Raw genomic sequence first — 22,368 nt, forward strand, 5'->3', positions numbered from 1 at the left:
GGTCAGATGAGGCAGCGAGTATAATTGGGTCACGTAAGGTGAACATAATTTTATGCCTGTTTGAACTCTCATCCTCTATAATTGGACTGATTAGCAATGCTTAATTGGCTTCTGAGCTTTCCCATTTGCCTTGTATTTGGCATCAGTTTAAGCTAATAGGGCTCCAATTAGAGCAGAGTCAAAACAGGCTCATAATCGTGAAAGCAAAAAAAATAGAAGTGGATTTTAAAGCCCTCTTAGATGAAAATATTTATATGAATTGTAATCAAACAGACCCGAGTAGGAAATGGAGAAGATGTTTTTTATGTGCTGTTGAGGCTGTTCCAGCAAAGCAAACACGTCACCCATTTGAATAAATATAACTTTATTCTGAGAAGGAGAAAATTATTTTACAATGTGCAATTTTACATTAGCTGAATGTGTGCTTGCAGCCTTTTTTTTACTTGAATGCTCAGTAGTAATGGCTACTTTTGTAGTACATGACTGTCAGTGACTCATTTTCAATCGTTTTCAGACTCATGCCTCTGGGAAACACTTCTTGAACTTTAGTTTGCTTTTAAGCAGATCGATTATCTCACCTGAAATCAAGCCACTGGTGAGCGCTGAACATGGCTGTATAATGACTATGAGAAGAGCCTGCGTGTTTCTTTAGTTATTTCGTAGTCTTCATCAGCCGTAGGCAAACATGCACATGAAAAACGTGGTGCAAAATGTGATGAACCTCAAGGAAGAACCCCACCCTCCTAGAGCCATTTAAATACACCGATCTAAATGGCACATTCAAACGTCTAATATATACTATAAATAAAAACATACAAACTACTTTCTATATAAAGTCTTAAAGAAACTATTGCTACCAATACAGGTATATATGTGATTTGCAGTACAAATACATGGTGCCAGGACCACTCTTGAGTACAGGACAAACAATTAAGAACGGATCTTCAGCAACCTCGCCATCATAGCCAAGTATGATGTTGACAATAAATCAGATTCATTCAAAAACTTCACGCATGAAACTGAACTCCACTGATGGCTCATGAGCTAAGACTTTGCAAATCTGTTATTTTTTTCTGTAGGTGAAACACTCGTTGTATAACTTGAGTAAATAGGAATGGTGACAAACCCCCGCTATCAGTGCTGCATCTTTAACATAATAAATCTCTGCCGTCCTAATCTGAATCCGTCACTTCAAATGCATCACACAAAATCTGCTCAGGTAATCGCTCTCCTCAGAGAGGTCGCAGTATCTGTTTGGAGGGTCCCTCCCCCTGCGCCAGCTCTCACAGTTCTTCACTCTCCAGTGTGGCCTCCGGTGGGGAGCTGGCGAACAGGATGGGGCTGGTGTCCGACGTGGGGAACACTGACTTGATGTCGAGCCCCTGGCCCGTCAGAGCCGCGTATCGACTTCCTGTTCGTGGAGTTTTCTTCATGGGTGCGGGGATGCTCTGATGCCACTGCGCTAAAGGTGGTAGCTAGCATTACTACACAGAGTGACGTACCCAAAAATGCCGTGGATTTCTTAATAAAAGTGATAGCTACTCAGCTGTACAGAATATTTACCATATATATCAAGTCTGCAGGTGCATGAAATGACTCCAGCCTCGTTTTTTGCTGACACTGTGTACCAGCCTGCATCGTCTTTTGTTGTCGGCTGGATAAGGAGACACACATATCCTGTGGCGTCCTGGGTCATGCTGAGGTAGAGAGATGATAGAGAAATTTGATTCAATTTCAAAAGATTTGTTATATGGATTTTGGCCGTGTCTTTTTATTGGACATACAGACAGGAAATTAACAGAGGAGGAGGAGAGGAAAGCAGGTATAACATCTGAATTAAAGTTGCCAAATTTAACCGCTCAGGTTTCTAAATTCATTTCTAATCGAGGCATGGCTCTGAAACTGTGTCTGAGGGAGTCAGAGTTCTTACTAACCCGATTCTGTCTTTAGTTCTGGGAATAGTCTCGTTGTCTTTTTTCCAGAAGATGACCGGAGGAGGCATACCCACAACGCGACATTCCAGCCTTACTGGAGCTCCCTCAGGAATCCCCATGTTCTGCAGCTTCTCCACAAACTGGGGTGGGTGCTTCCTTTCCTTTTCTAAAATGAATATACATAATTGAAATGTCCACATTGGGTTTGCCCATTCATAGTCCCAATTGTATTCTCCTTACCCACAACCTGCAGCTCCAGACTGAAGGAGCTCTGCCCTGCTTTATTGCTTGCGATGCAGGTGTATGTGCCGGCGTCTTTCTGAGTGACAGGGTCAATGACCAAGGAATGGACGCCGTTCTCTCTCACCAGCATCTTGTGGTAAAGGTCTGGGTAAACGGGCCTCCCATTGACCAGCCACATGAGCTCAGGGTTGGGTAGGCCGCTCACCTGGAGAACAGAAACGTGTTACAGTATGGGGAAGCAGGAGGCTCAGTATTCTTCCTGGCTTCAGTGGCACACGGGGACCTCCTGCCTACCTTACAGTCTAGTCTGCACAGTCTTCCCTCATGAGCCATCATGTCCCCTGGAGCCTGGAGGAAGTGAGGTTGAAAAAAGCGCCCCTGACTTTGTTCACCTTCAACTTCCTGTATGCGGTTTCGCACCCTGAAAACGTGGAGGCGATCACAGCATGTTATAGGATACACACATGAATCCACTTGGTTTTGTAAATGGCCACTAAGAATAGATAGCTGCACAAGATCCCAGAATATCAATAACACTACGTTTACTTTTATAGGAATATTTCTGAGAAATAGAGTTTACATGTTCCTTTCAAATGCTAAACAGAAGGACTATAAAATGTTACCAAACCAATATTACTATCAGGGAGGATAATCAATATTTGCCTGTTCACCCTGCACACTCACCTCTGAGCATGAATGGGTGTCATTCGGTTTCGGGGAGGTCCCGTTTGGACTATTAAATGACCTGAGCAGCTGATTCGTCCCTGGTGATTAGCGAAATATCAAAGCTCAGCTCGAGCAGCTAGAACAAGGTGCTGATAACATGAAGAGGATATAAGTCAGAAGTTTCACCTGTGGATTGGCTGCCATGATGGTGTAATTTCCATCATCGTCATTGGTCGTGGATTCTATGTGTAAAGCACAGGTCCCGTCTCCCTCTCTTATCTTCTTGTAATGGACATTCTTCTTCAGGATCTGCTTGCCATCCTTAAACCAGTAAACCTGATGAGAGCCACAGGTGTGAATGACAAAATCTGAGGTCAAAGTCAGAGATGTTTTTGCATAGCCCAGCTGTTGACCTCTCACCTTTGGTGGCGGGATTCCTACTACTTTACATGAGAAAGTTACAGGCACTCCCTCCATGGCCCTGAAGTTCTTTAGTTTCTTATCAAATATGGGTGCAATGCATTTTCCCGTGGGAACGTCATCGTGCTGCACCTCGTCGTCCGACTCCTCCACCGGCGTCCTCTCCAGGCGGAACTCGATCTCGCTCATTAACCTTTGCTCAAAACTGGACACTTTATACTCCTAGTGGAGGAGAAGCACGACATACATATAGTTAGAACAGTCGTACTGCTGCAAATGGCTACAGTAACATGCACACCTGATACACAGAAACCACAACTCAGGGAGATAAGAGAGGTTTGCAGTAATCGGCAACATGAGACAACGTGCATCTCAAAACTCAAACCTCATAAATAAGGATGCAGACTTTAAACCAGTTGTTGAAAGACCACACAGTAGCATCTGGGAGTACCACTGCTGATAGGTTAAAAAACAAAAAAACACCTAAGCTAAATAAAAAGGCTTATCTAACCTAATCACAAAAACTGAGGGTAAAACAGAGAACAGAGGAAGATGAGCTGAAAAAATGGACTTCTTTGTGTGTTTAACAGGAGATGTGTGAAATTTCATGGTAATATGTATGTTTTTAAAAGTAAAAGTGTTACTGAGGAAACACTGAGGAAGGAATTTTTTTTAAACTCATGAAGACATGGCTGCAAAATATAGTTTTCCAATACAGGAAAACTATATCTTGAATCTTTGAATTTGAACCCCTTTAATTCGATTTAATTCAATTATTATTATTATTATTATTATTATCATTCGTGCAGGTTATGCTCTGTATTAGTTAACAGAAGTGTGAATGCTGGATTAGAGATATTAAGGAAACTAGATAAGTAGATGACAGAATCCTAAGTTGTGTGATCTCAGTCTGAAACAGAAGTATAACCCATACAGCCTCGAGCAAAGCAGTGCTTGGGTCGGGTCCGTGTACCTCATCATAGTTAATGACAGTAGCGGCAATGTTTGGTCCAAGGGGCCTGCTCGCTGTTTTCCCCTCATTACTCAGCTTCTATGAAAGGACAGGGATGGATGAAGAACACCAAAGACGCACAAACCCTACATACAAACACAGAGTGATGGAATAACGCACAAGCTGTTATTATTAGCATGCAGAGGTTGTTAGGCTACACTGACGCCAGAAGATGAATGACAGTTAATGACTGGGGGAGGCAATGATTGCACTGCTCTGTATTCATCATTTCCAAAAACACTGGAATGCTGTGCAAAAATAAAAACACAATGTAATGCTTCGAAAATCATGTAAACCCTATATTTCATTTAAAAAGGGACGATATATAACAGTATTTGAAAGTTTAAACATTTGATGTGTCGTCTTAAATAAAGGGTTTAATGATCAGCGGATTAGCTACATTTGCATTTTACACTGCATCACAATTGTTGTTTTTTTGGAAATGAGGTTTCGTATAAATGTCCCCATCAACAAAAACATTTTGTTGACGGAGATGTGAGAATGCAGCACAGTCACTGGTTAATACTCGATAAAATATGATCTTTAAAAGTATGAAAAACTCTATTGTAATTATTGATCACATACTAATACTTTAAACCGATGAGCAGGGATCCAGTGGAGGCGAGAGAAACCACCGGATTCACCCGTTGGGCTAAGAAAAATCTTTTTGTTGATGCTCCGTTCTATTTTCTTCACCAGTACAAATAGGCAGTCACGCCACAGAGACTACCTAGTACCTGCTGATGTACAAAATGTGGGGTGTCGTCTTTAATTCGAAGCTTCTTCTCGATGTCGAGGAGGATAATTTCTCTGCTCTCGCGGATGGCTTCAGCTGACGGAGGGCGGATCTTCAGTGCCTTCTTTTGAAGCCTGAGTAAACAGAGGGCAAAAAACAGAACACATGGCAGAAGGTGTGACAGTTCACATTCGCATTAGCAGTCGTTTGTCGAACACGGCATACCCTAACGGAGCTCCCTTGGGCAGGCCCATTGAGTTGGTGGGCTGGCTTGGGGTCAGGGATGGCAGGACAGAGCTGAGGAAGGCGACGGGGTTTTGGATGGGACTCGGGGTGGAGCTGCTGGAGGTGGGAGAAGAAGCATGAGGGGGTGACTGGGCTCTTAGGGCGAACAAGCTATGCACTGACCCCGGTGTAGGCGAGGATACGAGAGACGGTGGGCTGGTGGGAGACTTGAGGACCCTTGTGGGGAAAATCCTGGGTGGTGGGGAGAGGGGTGGAAGGAGAATAGGGGAGCTAGCGGCGGAGGAGTTGAGCTCAGCAGCCAGCTCATGTAATAGTGGTACTGGTGACTCTGTTGGGGAAGGACTCCTGACCGGTGAGAGGGTCTGAGCGGCTACAAACTCTTTAGGTCGGACGTAGTTGAAGGAGTGGGAGGTAGGTGTGAGATTCATGAGGGAGGCGTGGGTGCTTCTTAGAAGAGGAGCCGGGGACGTGATCTGCTGTAAGGCTGGGGTCGCATTTGTAGGGACCGTGTTGAGCTTTGGTGCAGGCGGAGAATAAAACTGGGCTGTGGGTGCAGTTTTGGCAAAAGATGCAGGGGACAGGTTAATATGGGAGGCATGGATGGTGTTCATCTGGGTTACGGGTGCTGTACTGAGAGAAGGGGCGGAGTTTAGCTGTGGGGCAGGTGGAGGGGAGGTCACCAGTGAGGATTTCATATGCTGAGGAAGTGAAGGAGGAGAGCTCAAAAGGGAAGCTTGGGAAGTGTTAGGAACAGGTGAAAAGGTGGTGTTGAGCGCTGCAGCAGACATTGATCCTGGAGCATGTGGGGTGGTGGTCACTGGAGGTGTTGAGTAGGGGGTTTGCTGAAGGGCTGTTGTAGTATGTAAAGGTGGCACGTGCGGTATTCTTGGAGACCACAGTGGAGCTTCAGGGGAGGTCTGGACTCCGGGCTGGATTTGGATCTGGTACGGTGGGTGAGACTGAGGCTGGATGGAGGTTTGCGTTTGTGGTTCAGTCTCCTGCTGCTGCTCCATGAGGACCTGGTTGTGCAGGATCTGGAGCTGAGCTGGGTCCCTGTTGATCAAGCAGACACAAAATCAAAGAACCAAAACTATACATGGTGAAGACGAGAGAGGCTCAGTGCATCCAGCATCCAGCAGAATACTCTGCCCTTTTATGGACTACCAACAAGCAGCCCATAAACAACACAGACCGAGCTTTAGATACACTGAGCTTTCAGTGAAAACAAAATGTTTGCTTCTTTTGTAACCATAAAATGACTGCAAATTGGCTCACAATAAATTATACATCACTATTTGTCATGTTTATCTGTGTTTTAGCCTGTGAAGAAAAAGAAAAGCTACATCACAGAACAGGATGTGATTTACAGCATTATTAGAAGTAACAAATCAACACAAATGCACAGAAGCAAACTTACAAATAGAAAACGCCATCCTTTGTCTTAGAAAGTCTGAAGGTCCACATTTGAAGTCCGCATGCATTCATTTATGAACTGAAATGATTAGAGCTGCTATCTGAGCAAGTGGAGGAGGAACCACCCACCTCTTCATTTGCTTGTTTCATAATACAGCCCATCAAACACGCTTCAACACAGACTTCAAAGTTTGACCGAATTTGGGTAAATCGTGTACAAAATCTCCATCTGAGCGCATGGTTTTTTTTCATCATGTACTGTTGCCAACAACGCACTTTTTCAAAATTCAGCAAAGTGTTGTTGCTTTCTTTTTGCTCTACTCACAGTTTAGGTTTAGCCAGCACTGGTGGTGGTTCTTTGCTGACTGATGCCTCAGTGATGTCTTCATCAAAGGGACTAGATGTGTCACTTTGCTCATCCTCGTCATCCTCAGGCAGTTTGAAGTGCACACGTCGGCCTGCTCTGGAGTTGGTTCGTGAGTCTTTGTGGTTTGTAAGGTTGCCTGTCTTTAGGCAGGAGTTGGGTGGAGGATCAGGTAAGGGAACCACAACAGGGCTCCCGTTCTGATGGGCTGGGGTCCCCTTAACTTTGGAACTGATGTCAGGAGATGTCGCTGAAGATCTGGACAACTCCTGCTGTGCTGAAGTCTCAGCTGCAGATGGAGAAGTAAAGGATTTCGGATATGAGAAAATTTTTCTGGCACCCTGTGCTCCACTGGATCCAAGAAGGTCCTTGTGTGAGAGAGGATCTAAATTTGGGGTGCTGGTGCTGTGAGAGTTCAAGCAGGAGCTGCTGCTCAGGCTGGAGGGCTCCAGATTGGGCAGGCTGGTGCGGAGGGGGTCTGGACGTAACATGCTAGAGTTGTGGGGGTCTAGACGAAGGCTGCTAGTGTTTAAGGGGTCCAGGCGTAAGGTGCTAGAGACGAGTGGGTCAAGACGAATGGTGCTGGAGTGCGGCTTAATACTGCTGGTTATAACAACCTCTGGTTGAGGCTTTACAGCGGGAGCTGATGGGGAAAGTTCTTGAACTTGACTGGGCTCCACTATTAAACTGCTTGAAGACCTCACATGGTTGCTGTTACTGCCATTGCCTGAGGACAACCAGCAACACACATACAGAAATTTCAATAAGGATAGAAATGTGAAAGCTGTTGACTTTTAAAGCCAAAGAGAGGTGTTACCTTTGACCCTGAGTGCAGCACTGCTAGACACGGTTCCATACTTGTTGTTTGCTGTACATGTGAACACCCCCGAATCTTCAGGAAAGACCTCAGCAATGACCAAAGTGCATATTTCCTCTAGAGGTAAAGAGAAAAAAAGTGTCATGCAATCAAGTCGGATATTCTATAGCTGCACCCCAGCGATTTCTCAACGTGTTTAAGTGCAGAAAAGAAAGATACATGACTCTTGTTTCAGCAGTGAGAATCTACGTGCAGCTAAGGCTGTTTGAAGTGATCTGCAACGGTGATTAGACACAGGATGGGAGGCTACCTTATATGGTCCAGATTCAAGGAAAAGCAGCCCTGGCTTATGTACAGGGGAAGAACAGGAGCTTGAGCCAAGGACTATAAACACTTCAACAGAGGAATATGTACACACTGCAGCATCGTATACAGGCAGGCAGGCAGCTGCTATGGTGCATTCAACACTTGTATTTTTGACAGACTGAATGAAATATGTACCTGATTCAGCTGGAGATCTGGGCTCTGAAATAGAAGCAAGTATCAAAATCATTATGAAACCAGGGGGGAGAAGCTCATGTTATTGTTAATGAATTTTTTGGAGACTCATTATTAGCAATCATTTCCAAAATATTTAAATACTCATGCTGGTGAATTCCACATACAGAGACGTATAAATGTATACACAATCTGAGCTTTAAAATCTGTTAATGCAATATAAAGATTTAGGACCTGGAGCTCATAAAATTAACCCTTGGACATTTTTTTAATACAGTACTGTGCAAATGTCTTGACTCACCCCTCATTTCTTTATATTTTGCTTCTAAAGAGGCAGACATTCTTGTAATATTCTTGTAAGTAATCTTAAGCAATACTTCTCCAGGCTTTCTGAAGGTATTTCAAAGTTTTTCTTTGGACATTGGCTACGTATTCATCCATTTTCAGTCCAGTCCTTGTACCTGACTGTTTTCAGAAGAAGTCAAAACTGTTTTTAGGTTTGTAAAGTCGTTTAACGCTGACCTATGAATCATTCAAGCATAAAAAGGTACCTAACTCAAGGGATGAACCAGTTTTGTGTTTACCCGTAACAGATAACTTAGCAAGTAATCAATTTTAAATAGCATTTTTAAGCACTTCTTGTTACTAGCAGCCTGTCCACAAACCAACAGTCATTTCCAAAGAGCTAGAAGTCGAAAACTTGAAATGACTTGACATTGTATGCATTATGTTCTTGAAAATTTGAGGAACCTAGACAAGTAGAGGACAAAAGAATTGAAAGAAAAAAAACAACTATCTAAAGCAGCTGAATGGGATAGGAAAGTCAGAAAGTCCAGCAAAGACCTGACATAAGACCTGAGAAATACATTTGGCTCTTGATCCATCTATTATCAAAAATCCATTTTCAAGGAAGGGAAACAGGCTGAGGTTTGCCAGATTACACAAGAACTGGTGTGAAAATTTGTGACAACGGGTATTATGGAGTGATGGATCCAAATTTGAAAGTCAAATATTTGCCAAATTATGTGGAGGACATCTTGAAGTACAAGAGTGATTGTCTACAGCCATCTGTAAAACACGGCCAAGGCTCTGTCATTGTTTGCAGCTGCATTTCGGTCAGTGGTGTTGGAGAGCCTGTCAAAACTGATGAAACTACAAATGCTAAAAAGCACCGACAGAGCCTGATCCACCCTGCAATCTTCTGGAAATCCTCTGATAGGCACCGGCTTCATTTTTCAGCATGACAAAAATCCTAAACACACTGCCAATGTAGTAAAAGCACACCTGGCTAGAAAATCAGTCATGGATCGGCCTCCCCAGAGCCTCAAACTCAATATTGTGGGATCATCTTAGCACAGAGCAGCACAAAAAGTGACCCCTCTGTTTTTCTTTACATAGTTTGTTTCCATATATATTTGTATGTTTCAGTAAATCACTCTATTTCCCATTTTCCCAGAAAAATCTAAAGAAATATGGAGAAACTTCAGACTTTTGCAAAGACTTTTTGCAACTTACTTATGATTTATTTTTTTTGTTTAATGCCGCACAAAGGAAAAACAAGTTACATTTGAAACTGTGCATTCTGTATGACAGCAAAGGGGCAACAGAGCTTACTTTTCTGCAGGATCCTGAAATCAGGCGAGTCCTCTATGATTTTTCCTTCTCTGTACCAGTCCACTCGAGGTGACGGCACCCCTTTCACGCGACACTCTAGCACCACCAGCTGGCCTTCTGATGCAATGAGGTCCTGTAGGCTCTGATGGAACAAAACCAGCTTAAAGTTAAATCACTTAACAGGCAGTATTATACAGAGCAGCCTCGTTCTGAGAGAAATGTTACCTTCGTGAAGACAGGGGCAGCCATAATGGGTTGCCCGTTTAATCCCTGTGGAGAGCTGTGGTCGGGAGTTGGACTCTGAAGATGAAAAAAAGTCCAAAAAAGGATTCATGGATCAAATTATATAAACTTAAACTAAAATAAAGAATATGTAGTGAAAGGAAAACCTTTGAGGTATTCTACCTCAGGCTGGGGTGTTTGTGCTGGAGGTGACAGGACAGGCACCACAGACGATACTGAGTTTAAAGGCTGTGACGTGGCTGTTGTTGAAGCCGTGTGTTGCAGCTGTGGAGTAGATATGACTGGGACAGATGCTGACACCCCTTGGGCTTCTGTAAGTTCTGAATCACCTGTTGAAACAGGAAACACCTGCACAGACAGCACAGATGTTTCCTCCTGAGCAGGATGTGCTGCTGATGCCACAGATTCTTCTGATAACTCTGAGACTGGAAGTATAGCAGCAGATGTCCGGATTGGTAGAAGAGGTTCAGATGCTGTTTGAGCAGAAACTGGAGGCGAGAGCTGCTCCTCTGGTGGTTCCTCGGGGGCCGCTGCAGGCTGGGATGACACGCTCTCCTCCTCCTCTGGAGGGAAGGTTTCGTTTAAAGATGACGGTAAAGATGGGGATGACTTTGGTTGGTTTCTCTGCAGCCTTTAAAAATCACAAAAGAAAGAAGTGTTTGTTTCATTTAGTGTTGATAACTCTTGTTGGTGGGTGACGATAACGACAATGGGGCAGGAACTCACTGGGCTACATGTTCAAAGTGCGGTTCCACATCAGAATCGGAAGATGAGGCACCTGTAGGATTGAACAGGAAGGTGTGTATCAATAAAGAAGTTGCAGTGCGGCATATTAAGGTGTCAAAAAGAGGAAAAAAAGAGAAAAGAAGCGATCACCTTCTACGTAGATCTCAGCTGACGTGGAGTCGGTACCGTAGCAGTTAGACGCAAAGCACGAGTAGCGCCCGGTATCCTCCTCGAATGCCTCTGCAATAATCAAAGAGTGCTGCTCACCATTGGTGATGATTTGAATGTCAGGGCTGTTCTCCAGCTCCTTTCCCTCACAGAACCACCTATCAAAGAAAAACAAGATAAACTGATCAGCAGTGAGTTTCTTCCATCTCTGTGACAGTTTTCTTTTGTTTCTTTTTGGCCAACAAAGCCAATCATTACAGGACAATCCCAGCGAGCTTTAAATTTGGTGCGTTTCTCCGTTCATTCAGATTTTTCTTTAACTTGATTTTTTTTTCTAGTAGAAGTAAATACATCTGTTTCCATTTTAGTCACGTTCATTTTTGTTCTAAACCCACTTTAGTTTGATTTCTTTTTTATTAACCTGCTGACACTGTTTCTACCAGCCTGGCCTCTTTCCCACTTCCCAAGTTGTGTTTCTGGCTCGGTAGCATTCAGCAGAGTTATGCAGGCCTGGAGGGAAATGTTTTGACGAGCAAGCCCTATCCTTTTCCCTGTAAGAGAAGAAGCAGCAGCTTGCTGTGCCACTTCAAACGCTGTTTCTATTCACTGCTGATGTTGTCATGACAAGGAGCACAAAACAGTTAGCATCATTTACTTCAACATCAACGAGTTAAAGTAAATGAAAAGCAACCAAATATGACTTTTTTTAATTTGTTTATGACTTGATGAGAGAGGTGCTTAGATGCAAGGCAGCTTACACCAGGGCTGAGTCCCAAAGCCAATCATCAGTACTGCAGTTTAAAATTTTATGTTATTAAATAGCAAAAAAAAATATTTTAACAAATGTAAAACTTTAAAAAAATGGCAGAAAACCCTTCCAGCACAACTAGTACTGCATAACCTTCTTAGAGCCATGCAGACAGGAGCTGTACTTGGCAACAGTCTATTTTTTTGTCATTGTAAAACTATAATAACTTCTTCCTCTAACTTCTTCCCCGTGCTGGCCAGCAACATATGCAGCAGCCTCTGTGTCAGCATACATCTATTTTGAGGAAATGAGGCACTGATGCTTTATAAAATCGAGCCAATAAACGAAGAGGAATGGGGAGCTGATGTGTTGCTCTCTGGAAACACGTCACCACATAGTCATAATTCATATCAAAGCGATTACACTGAGATTATGGATCATCTGCTTCACTTTTTCTGTTCAGTATGCAGGCTCTGATGTCCCCCGCCGCTGTAGTGGAAGATTTCCAGAGGGCGAAAACACAAACCCGTGCTAAAGGGATGTTCCCGATTTTCAAATGCAGGACTGGCTGGAATGTGTACTGCCTGTGTCCTGTCTGAGCCGAGCTTTGTCACTCTCAGTGAGTAAGAGTCTAAATTGAAAGCATGAGTGGCAGAGGAGGTGGCTTGTCTGTGGGCCAAAAACCCTTGCTTTCTGCACCTGTCTGGGATATTTTCCCTCTGAAGATCAGAACGAGAGAGGAGATTCCCTCATGAGCCCCGGGGTCTCTGACTGGCTGACATAACCACATACGCACAAAGCTAAACATAGACTCAGGATCCACACAATGCTACAACCTGACATATCAGAGAGAACACACCACTGAAAACTGATGGAAAATATAAGCCTCACAACTCCATTTTGACTCATTTAATTCAGACACGACGTCAGACATAAACACACTTAATTAAATGAGCTCTGTGTTAACACAGAAAGTAGACTTGTAAGTAGAAACTGTTAAAAAACACCTCAGATCTTCAGAAATGTACATCTGTGAGACACTGGGGCACACACAACAAAACATATAAAAATATCCACTCAGGAGAAACTGTAAATCATCTTACCAAAGTCTTCACACTTCTGTCAAGAGCTCAGTTCCATTATCAGACACGACTGCAGCTCACATTGCCAGCCCAGTCTAAAAATGGCTGAGAGCTACATTCTCCCTGGACAAGTATAAGGTAGTGGCTCAACAATGTGCAGCGGGGCTAACAAGCCCATGCCCCCTATAGTCAGACACCTCAGCGGGTTAAAGCTGCTCACATACTATTCACATATAACAGGTCAAACAAAACAGCCATGAAAACACCATGTGACAAATATTATTATGACGCCTCTTTAAAAATGTCTAAACTTTTGTTACAGGAGGCCTTTAACTGAATGTGGTAAAAGGTGTAAATTGTTCTTAAATTCTAGCCTTTTTATTTTCAGTGTAGTTTTTGATGATTTATAATTTGTATGACTGCTCATCTTAAAAGGAGAAAGCCTCGCGCGGTTATCATTTACTCCCCTGACGACACATAAATTGACACAAACGCTCACTCATACGGTTCAGAATCAGCTGTCGGCCATCATCACATGTCACTTCTGTCTGCATCTCCGAATAAACCTCCGCGTCATTCATCCAGAGTTACAACCTAAATGACTTTGTAATTTAGAGACGGGGTCTGATGACAGGTAACCAAAATATGTCTTTTAAAATAAATATATAAATCACATCAGAAAAGATCATTTTCATCTTTTGCATTTGATCAGCAAAGAATACAGAGTTATACATGCTGATCAGGACATTTCATTGTTACATACATAGGTGCCAATACCATTACATGTATGAAATGTTAATATTATCCAGTGCTGGACTCTAGCATGCATATGCATAACTGTGTGCAGTGTTTAAAAAGCATGTGGATACCATTAATTTATTATTTCATCTACCAAATAAAGTATATATATATAAAAAATAACATATTAAATTGTTTTTTCTTCACCATGATGACCCCTTGTGGAGAAGGAACAGCCGAAAGTAGCTTTTCTCCATATAAATGAAGGTTAGCTGAAGAGGATTAGGGCTGCAGAAAAAACCCCAAAACTTTTACTTTTTTAATAAATGTCTGTTGCAATACTTAAATACGGTTACATTTTTAAAAATCATTATATTGTGCAGTAAAAGCTTAAGATATATTTTTATGTAAAAATTTCAACTTCAAAATACCAAATCACTAACCTAATGCTGCAAAATAAATGTAGTGGAATAGAAAGTTTGATATTTGCTTCTGAACAGTAGTGAAGAAGAAGTACAAAGTAACATTGTATCCTTTGTGTTCTCATTCTATGTACTCACTACTCAAACAAAATCGTTCAGCTGAATTAGACCCTTGTGCGTGCTCTAAAGTCCACTGGGATGCTTCTGTTGAGGAAAACCAACAGCACATTGAGCTTTTACAAACACTGCATTTGAAAAAAATGTGTAGAGTCTGAGACAGACACTGTGTCCTGCAAAACAAAGAATAACTTAATGAACTTACCGGACTTCAGGCAGAGGGAGTCCTCTAACAATGCAGTCCAACCGGACCTTGGTGCCCTCAGAAACCTCCCTGCTTTTCAGTTTCTGGATGAAGCGAGGCGGTTCACACACAGGCTCTGCTGGATATGGAGTTTCTGTTAAGGCAAAGCTTTGAGGCTCTTCCTCCGCCTCCTGGAGCACAGAGTCACACTGGTGCTCCTCAGTAATCGAGCAGTCCTGAAACTCCACATGTCCTGTCTCAGAAGCCAGCTGGGCAACTGGTTGGTGTGTAACGGGAGGGCTGGGTGTCTCCTTCTCCACCTCCATGGACATGACTGCGCGCTCCCGGTTGTCAGAGACGAGGGGATAAGCTGTCCCATCGTTCTGGCTCTTGTTTGGGATCCTGCTCCTGTGGGCTTTGCAGGCTCTCGGGCGTATCCGTTTGGAGCTGTTGGCCTTGAACAGAGAGGACAGCTCCTCAATGAAGTCAGCTGCCTTATTGAGGAACTCCTTCTTGGACTGGGTCTCCACACCGTAAGGGGCATTTCTTGCTGACCTGTTATAGTCTTGGAATCCTTCACCAAAGTCCCTGCTGTTCCTGATCACATTGTCCTGCCGTGTGGATGCTTTGTGCATCTTTCTGTCAGATGTGAAAGTTTCTGGGGCCAGCTGAGTGAGGGGCACAGTTGAGGGGGAAGCAGAAGGAGCATTAGAGGGGTTAGAGATGGGAATAGAACTGGGTGTGGATGAAGAAACTGAGGGTGAGGAGATGCTGGACGGGGTAGATGGCGTGACAGAGGCTTTGACCTCTGCCCTCTCCTCACGAGGCTCGTGTCCGATGGCCTGGCGGGCCAGGTTCACGCTCTTATCCAGTTCCTCCTGGCTGAGGAAGGCTGAAAGGTCTGGAAACTGGGGGTCACTGTGACCAATAGTGTCCTCCGCCTTGCCTTTCAGTGACCCGTAGATCTGAATGCGTGAGGACGAAGCGTCTGAGCGGCTCATCTCGCTGTGGCGCTGCTGGGCTCTGGCCTCTGCCAGGTAACTCTCCCTTAACAGCTGCGACAGCGACGGTGGCTGGTCAATGCTGTTCTCTTGCATGTTGCTAAAATAAACACAAGATTTAATTTAAAAAAGTATGTAAGTAAAAATATTCATGTAGGCTTTTGGGCTTACTGTGATCCTCTGCAGGTTTATAGAATAATTTCCTGCCCCACCTCTTAAATAAGTCATTAACAAATGTGAAAGAAACGAGACCCCCTGCACACTTGTGTGTAGCTGATCCACATGAATGTAAATCAGTGAATGTCAGCAGAGTGAAATGTCACAAACAAATACATTTTGATGTGATCAGCTTCTATCTTAATGCAGTCAGTGGTGTGATCACCCATCCTGTGTGATCTGAGATTGAAAAGATTTAAACAGCTGTGCATAGAAATCTAACTCCTGAGGACAAACTAATGCAAAACATGAATTTGCTGACGTCAAACATTTAGAAAAGTTGCTGTTTGACAATCAGCGCTCAATTGTCTGCCAATATAAAGTTCAGAATAACTCCTTAAGTACAAACAAATCCAGTCCTGATTAAAATCTGCGACAAAAATATATTATAGTGGCTCATTTCCAACTCCATATTTTAATTCTTGGACAAAAATGGAGTAGCTTGGGATTTTTCACATGTCATTGATCTTATAAGGCGCCTCGGTATAGCCCCTCAATTCCCCTTCTGTTTGAAACAAGGCATTTTCACTCCTGTCCTTCTTTATTTAATCCAACTTTCTGATTCGCTGCCCCTCATCACGCTCTGTTTCAGACAGGTTTTTTTTTTTCTACAAGTGACTCAGTATGACGTCAGAGAGGAGTATATTCTTATGGTTATCTCAGGCACTCTGGCCACTATCTGAAACTGAATGCTTTTAAAGCAACTGGAAGCATGAGTGTTTGGACTCATAGTGATTACTTATTTCAGTAACTTTGGCCATGTTTAATAAACAGTATATATGACATATATATCTTTGATTTACAGTTTTATTTTATTCTATCTCAATCAAAAGATGCCAAAACATGAAAATTAACTGTTTCTCTTTTGACTTTTGTTAGATAGTGATAGCTATTAAATTTTCTATTTCCACTAATTAATGACACTGAGTTAACAGTTTATCAAGAAACTAACTGGATTCCCAGCGAGTAAACAGTAAATCTGAGAAATCATTCATGGTTCTTTAAGTCACTGACGGGTTTATCAGATCTTTATGTTCAGAAGTGCGTTAAATCAATTTAAAGCAGACGTCTTGTTTCAATGCTTTCTACTTTTCTGTTTGCGTCGTGTGTTAAGGTGTTAGTAAAAACTATACAGTGACAAGTATCTGAGCTATAACTCTCGCTACTGCAGTTTTGTTTGAACAATCCCTTGTGAAATATTTGGCACGCAGTCAGAACATGAATGCAGAGGCCGGGGTTAAAAGCAGAGATATGTAGTAAAAATAGCTTTTTATTTTAGCCTAAATTCAGCCGCAACAAGGCATCAGGTTCATGTGCTGTCACCAGATCTGAGAGACACAGGCAGGCTTTTTTACCCCCGTCCACCTCAGATCAACATTTTTATGAGGTTTAGATTTTGCAGCGCTTTCTGACACCATGCATGAGCAAGTTATTGAATGCAGACATGAGATAGGGTACACATATGCCACTGACACTCAAATCAGTGCAATTAGGAGAGACAGCGATGCCCTTCCAACAGACCTGAAGCTGCAGCTGTTGTGTACATTTATCCTTTGCAAACAGGCTCCAAGCCTACCAAGTCATATCTAATAATAGCGAGGGGTCAGTTTACTGAAGGGAAATCAACAAAAAGAAAAAAAAGAAAAGAAAAGCAGCAGCAATGCACCTGTGGGCTCTTGCTATCATGAGTTTGATCATTAATCAAGTTACACAAACACTACTATAATTATCATAAATGTGGCACTGCTGAGTGAGATGACACACATGAACAGACCCCCTGACTAAACACAACAGTCCACACAGGTTAAGCTCATTGAATTAAACAGGAGCGTATGGTCCAAACAGAAACAGATTAAAGCTTGTCTGAGGGTCAGTGTCAGTGTTTCTGAGGCTATACACAGCATCTGAGGCTGATGCCAAAAGACCGTCAACGAGACGCATGAACAATTAAATTAGGGGCTGGTGTGTTTTTTACCTTCAGAATAAACCCAGCTGGCCCCTGTGGAAGGACTAGTAAATCCTCAGAGTGCACCTGTGCTGTAAGGGGGCCGATTCCAGTCTTCTGGCTCCTGCCACCCGGCAAAATCTCAGACACCGGCAGCTGCTCGGCGTTCCCGCTTTTCTTGCTGAGAATTAACCTTGAAGTTTACAGGAAAATGTGGAGCCAGGCAGCTACGGTAACCTGTCACCAGTAAAAGTAGCAACATTTGTCAGTGCAATAGTGGCAGGTTATTTTGGGGGAGGCCTTGCCCATGTGGCTGGGTGGTGTCCCTCCTTATTGGTCATGGGGGGCTGTGCTGTAAAGGGATTCCTCCTCCTGTGGTTCATCGCAGACCTCCGTACTGCAGAATTAGAAGCCCCTTGGTGAACCTCTCTCTCACACTCACACACACACACACACACACGTGTGAACCCTGCAGATGAGCAGATAAAATCAATTTCCAAACAGAATTTGCATTAGATAAAGAAACAACAACAGTAAGCGTCTGTCATTAGTGTGACAAATACTAAGATGCAAGGATTTTATTGATTTTGAGATAAAAACAGATTGCTGAAACAGTATTTGAGCCATTCACAGTTGGTTTAAACATGAATTAATTTTGCAGCATGTAAAATTAAAAGGTGAGACATGTAATCTAGTACAGCCAGTGTTCAGCATCCCTAATGATTTAGATTCCTCTTGACTTCATTAACTGTATTACAACCCCGCTTGATGACAGGACCCAGTTGTAAAAGCTAGAATAATGAAATCATGTCCTGTGATTAGTTCATTCAAAGTAACGTGAGATAGAAACAAAAAGCAAGCCTGAGCATCTAATTACACTTAAAACAGTGTAGGAACTTGTATCAAACACATTTATTCGAGTGACTTGTTTAACAAAAACGCACCTGCAACAAAAGCTAGTGTACACATACCGGTATGCAGAGGCAAAAACTATTTACAACACGAAGAGCATGTGCTCTGGCACAAAACCACATTTGCATATCATTTGCTTTGTTAAAGTGAACCCACTGTTCCAGTGGTGACTGCTCGAACTAAACATTATCAGAGTTTCAAATCGTGAGTGCAGCGAACATACGGGTAACCACTGCGAGGCTGAGGTATCAAACTGCTTTAAACACTTAATTTGAGACAGATTTTTTTTCTGGCTCTCTATGATGTCACTCTAAGCAGATATCTTTAATACGGTCATTCAGCTACGCAGCCCTGTGATTGAAGCCCCTCCTACTTGTTGTTCAAACCTTTTGTTCATGCGGCGGCAGCCAATCAAAAGAAAGCGAGCCCAAAAACAGCCTGCTTCAGACGGTGCATGAACTGAGTGGGCGCACTGAGGCTCAGTATAAGATGAACAGGGATTATTTTGGATGGGAAATCATGCAGAGCCACTCTAGTGGGGTCCAAGAATACAAACATGGAGGTGGCAATTTAGGGGGAAATTTAGGAAAGGTGAGGTTACAAAAAATAAATAAAAATTTAAAAAATAAAATAAAATCAGGAAATCCTGAAATGGTATCATGTGGTCCTTTTAACTGTATGGCACTCAGTGTTGCTTCCTGTATACGGCAACCTCCTCCTCATACGTGCAAGGCTTAAACAAACAAGTTGTCATTAAAGGCAGAATGACTTGAGGGTAAACCAGTGGGTGAACCAAAGCTTTAACTTATTAGTATAGAATAAAATTAAATGGCTCAGTGACTCAGACAACATACAACATTAAGAACATAAGTTGGAACCCAACACATTGTGTTTAAAGAAAAAACAATAGAACAGTTATCCTCTTTGGCAAAACTGGAAAATACAACCTGGCTTACCCAAACAGTAAAGGCAGCAGGAATAACCCCAAAAAGTTGAGTCTGTTCATCTGGATGTAGCGTTTTCAGTGGGAGAAACATTTTCGTCAATCAGTGACTTCTTCAGTCTCAGCTGACCAACAACCATGGTCTTTGGCTGGGGAAACCTGCACTCAGCCGAGACTGAAGAAGTTGGTTGCGTTTTCAGTTTCTCCCACTGAAAACGCTACATCCAGATGAACAGGATCAACTTTTTCGGAATTACTTACCTGGATGATTGAGCATGAGAAGACATTTTAAGTAACAGGAAGAAGAGAGTCATAGCTAAGCTTAGTGACTTAGCTCCCACTTCTTTCCACACTCATTTGTGTTGACTGTAGTCACTGAGATACACAATATGTGGGCGACACCAAGGGATTTATGGTATTAACACACAAACAGTATTATTAGCAGCAGCAATAGAGTCTTAATTAGCCCCGTATATCAAAAACAACACAAGACACTTCCATGTTAAAGGTTAGGAATGGATCATCGGCTTCATCATGATATTCAGTCAGACAGACACCGTGAAGGCACTCTTCAGATGAGCAGAAGATGAAGAAATCAGAAGGAAAGCACCAAAATGGAAGTCTGTGTGCCACTTTTTCCTTTTTTTAAACCTTCTGCTCAACAACCCATCATGCTCTCTTTGTTGTTCACAGTGTTTCGTGACCTCGAGTTAAAAAGGGGTGACGCACTGTTAGCGTTGTACCTAGTCCAGGGAGACAACTTGTGATAAAGACTTAAGAGGCACAGTATTAGTTCTGCAGCAAATCCAGTGACGCCGGCCATCACGAGTCCTCGCTGGCCCGTTTGCGAGACTGGTCACCTCTGGAAAACAAGCACAAGACCCAAGTTAAAGCAGATGTGACTCTGTCATCATTTGACGCTAATGACTCCGGAAAACTGACCGTGGGAATCCGTTCATGGAGAGCTCCATCTGTAGTTTCTGGTCATGAGCAGCGTAGTCTTGCAGCAGAGACTCCACAGCAGGAGGGTTAATCTGGGGGATAAACCCGGAGAAGAGATCTGGGGCGAGCTGGGCCCACTCTGAGAGAGGAAACCAAAATCAAAAATAAATTAATGAATTTTTTTTTAAAAAAAGTCTGTGAATAAGAGGAGAGTGTGAGATAAATAATTTATCTAAAATCACCTGGTCGGAGGCTGTAGAGGCCCTTAACCACACTAGCCATTGTTGAGGGTTGCACTTCAAAGGGCATGGACCGAGCTTTAATGAGCAGAGCTGAAAAGAACGAGCACAATGGACAAGATGGTGTCAACTGACTTGACCAAAGGGAGGATTTTTATTTATTTATTTTTCCCTTTTTTGTGACTTTGCATCACATCGTGATTAATCAGAACAAAGCGGATAAGATGAAGCGGTACACTCACGCATCAGTGTGTTCACGTGTTTTTCTGCGACGTGATCGGCGAACAGCTTCATCAGATCCTCTCTGAGGTCTCGGTTCAGTTTAGACTCGATGTAGAACTTGTTCTGAAAAGGGAAGCGTGTACAAACATAAATTTAAGTAACAAACTAACACAAAACTACATTTGCCTGCATGGGATTTGCCAAATATTTGATTGAAAAGGGAAAACAGCAGATAAGTGGTACCTACCAAGTACATAAAGACAGGGACTATACACTGAAGAGAAGCTATATATTGTGTCAGTGCAACGTTGAAATTCTCAATGAAGTTCTCGAGTGGGCTAGCCTGCAAAACATTGCAAAAAGAGTTAGTTTTATAGTTTCTGCATGTGCTGTACGATTACGTCTTGCATTTGGGTTTGCTTACTTGTAGATGGGTGGAGACCTGCTGTAGGTGACCTGTTATTTTTGATGTCAGATCATTGTAGAGCAGCTCAGAGTGCTGCTGACAAACACACTTGTAGACATAACTAGGAAAACAAAAGACAGGCATTTGAGGTTATATTAAAATTCTCAGTTAATCACATGGTAATATATATATGGCGCTTCTTATGGCAACAGAAATCATAATCTAAGGGGGGAGTCTAGTTGAGAGGGGTGTTTATTCAACATCCCTTTACCTGTGCTGTCTCACCTGTATATCTGTGCATAAGAAACAGAGATGTGGTCTGTGGGATTCTGAATCAGCAGACGGTCAACTGCCTTCTCCAGGTTTGGCCAGTGGTTTTTCCGGTAGTCCTCCACTGCCATTGCATTCAGAACTGTGTGAAGAGAGGGGAGCTGCATTGAGCCTTCATATCACTCTCCACATACATTACTAATATAAGCGGAGGCCGAGCTGCTGTAGACCGTGAGCTCTCGGGCCCTGCTTCGAGTGAACTTACGGAACTTGGAAGTGGAGTCGAGGGCGAATTTTCCCTCGGAAGCAGCTCCCGGAGCGGTGCTGTCAGTCTCGCTGACTTCGCTGCTCTCGCTGCCTGTGTCCGAGTCCATTAACTTTGACCCACCGGTTGCACCGGACCACGGTTTCCCTTGTCGAGTACCCGCTTCTCCAACCGGCACCGTCGCACAGACGGGCTGCGGGACCGTCGATATCTCCGACAGCTGGCTGCTAAGATACGTGCGGACTTTATTACTGCCGCTCGCGCGGTAGTTGTGGTTATGGTCGTCTTTTACGTCCAAACTGTCATCTTCCATAGCCTCCATTTTCACTGGTCCGGTGAACCGAAGCACTGCGTCGCTAGATGAACATTTCAGACAACAACTAAAGATGAAGACAAAAACTGTCAGGCGTCTCCGGCGGAGTCCATCACCGTTTTGCTTTTAAGTTTTACGACACGCCGTATTACAGGAGAGCTAAAAGGATGTTGGGAAATGTAGTTCCGAGGTTTTAGGGTTAGGAATGTTCCTTAGCTTTCTGTGTGTGAACCTGCGGCTAGCTAAACAATGTGATAACCACCTAATTGTTAATGATAAGCCGAGTGACAACTAAAATGCTTA

The 22,368-nt window shown here is 43.1% G+C and overlaps 2 protein-coding genes across 3 annotated transcripts; both read right to left on the reverse strand.

Moving 5' to 3' along the window:
- Positions 1-347: 347 nt before the first annotated feature.
- Positions 348-17,722, reverse strand: mypn (myopalladin). Of its 2 annotated transcripts, XM_031737947.2 has the most exons (21): positions 17,584-17,722; positions 14,413-15,492; positions 11,083-11,258; positions 10,933-10,984; positions 10,369-10,837; positions 10,189-10,263; positions 9,964-10,105; positions 8,353-8,376; positions 7,852-7,968; positions 6,996-7,761; positions 5,237-6,310; positions 5,013-5,145; positions 4,237-4,314; positions 3,264-3,485; positions 3,030-3,179; positions 2,862-2,941; positions 2,472-2,598; positions 2,175-2,382; positions 1,935-2,100; positions 1,564-1,697; positions 348-1,462 (listed from the first exon to the last, which is right to left on the reverse strand). In XM_031737947.2, the coding sequence occupies exons 2-21, from the start codon at positions 15,486-15,488 to the stop codon at positions 1,284-1,286; spliced, it is 5,448 nt and encodes a 1,815-aa protein (XP_031593807.1). In that variant the 5' UTR covers positions 15,489-15,492; positions 17,584-17,722; the 3' UTR covers positions 348-1,283. The 2 variants fall into 2 exon arrangements, with proteins under 2 accessions (XP_031593807.1, XP_031593808.1); XM_031737948.2 differs by lacking the exon at positions 4,237-4,314.
- Positions 17,723-18,100: 378 nt separating this feature from the next.
- Positions 18,101-22,227, reverse strand: cacul1 (CDK2 associated cullin domain 1). The gene is made up of 8 exons (XM_031737937.2): positions 21,753-22,227; positions 21,503-21,629; positions 21,236-21,338; positions 21,059-21,154; positions 20,832-20,934; positions 20,593-20,682; positions 20,351-20,489; positions 18,101-20,270 (listed from the first exon to the last, which is right to left on the reverse strand). Exons 1-8 carry the CDS (start codon positions 22,072-22,074, stop codon positions 20,231-20,233), a joined length of 1,020 nt encoding a protein of 339 aa, XP_031593797.1. The 5' UTR covers positions 22,075-22,227; the 3' UTR covers positions 18,101-20,230.
- Positions 22,228-22,368: the final 141 nt, after the last annotated feature.

Source organism: Oreochromis aureus, linkage group 13 (genome assembly GCF_013358895.1).
Source record: "Oreochromis aureus strain Israel breed Guangdong linkage group 13, ZZ_aureus, whole genome shotgun sequence".
In the NCBI taxonomy this organism is placed as follows: domain Eukaryota; kingdom Metazoa; phylum Chordata; class Actinopteri; order Cichliformes; family Cichlidae; genus Oreochromis; species Oreochromis aureus.

Bases quoted from the DNA above. Each gene is read 5' to 3' on its own strand.
- mypn (XM_031737947.2), bottom strand. From the start codon at position 15,488: ATGCAAGAGAACAGCATTGACCAGCCACCGTCGCTGTCGCAGCTGTTA. The intron at 10,106-10,188 runs GTAACATTTCTC...TTGTTCCATCAG, and splicing joins CTGCCCCTGTCTTCACGAAG to AGCCTACAGGACCTCATTGC. The intron at 7,969-8,352 runs GTACATATTTCA...CTTTACCTCTAG, and splicing joins CAGATCTCCAGCTGAATCAG to AGGAAATATGCACTTTGGTC.
- cacul1 (XM_031737937.2), bottom strand. From the start codon at position 22,074: ATGGAGGCTATGGAAGATGACAGTTTGGACGTAAAAGACGACCATAAC. The intron at 20,935-21,058 runs GTAGGTACCACT...TTCCCTTTTCAG, and splicing joins TCCCTGTCTTTATGTACTTG to AACAAGTTCTACATCGAGTC. The intron at 20,490-20,592 runs GTGATTTTAGAT...TTCCTCTCTCAG, and splicing joins CCTCTACAGCCTCCGACCAG to AGTGGGCCCAGCTCGCCCCA.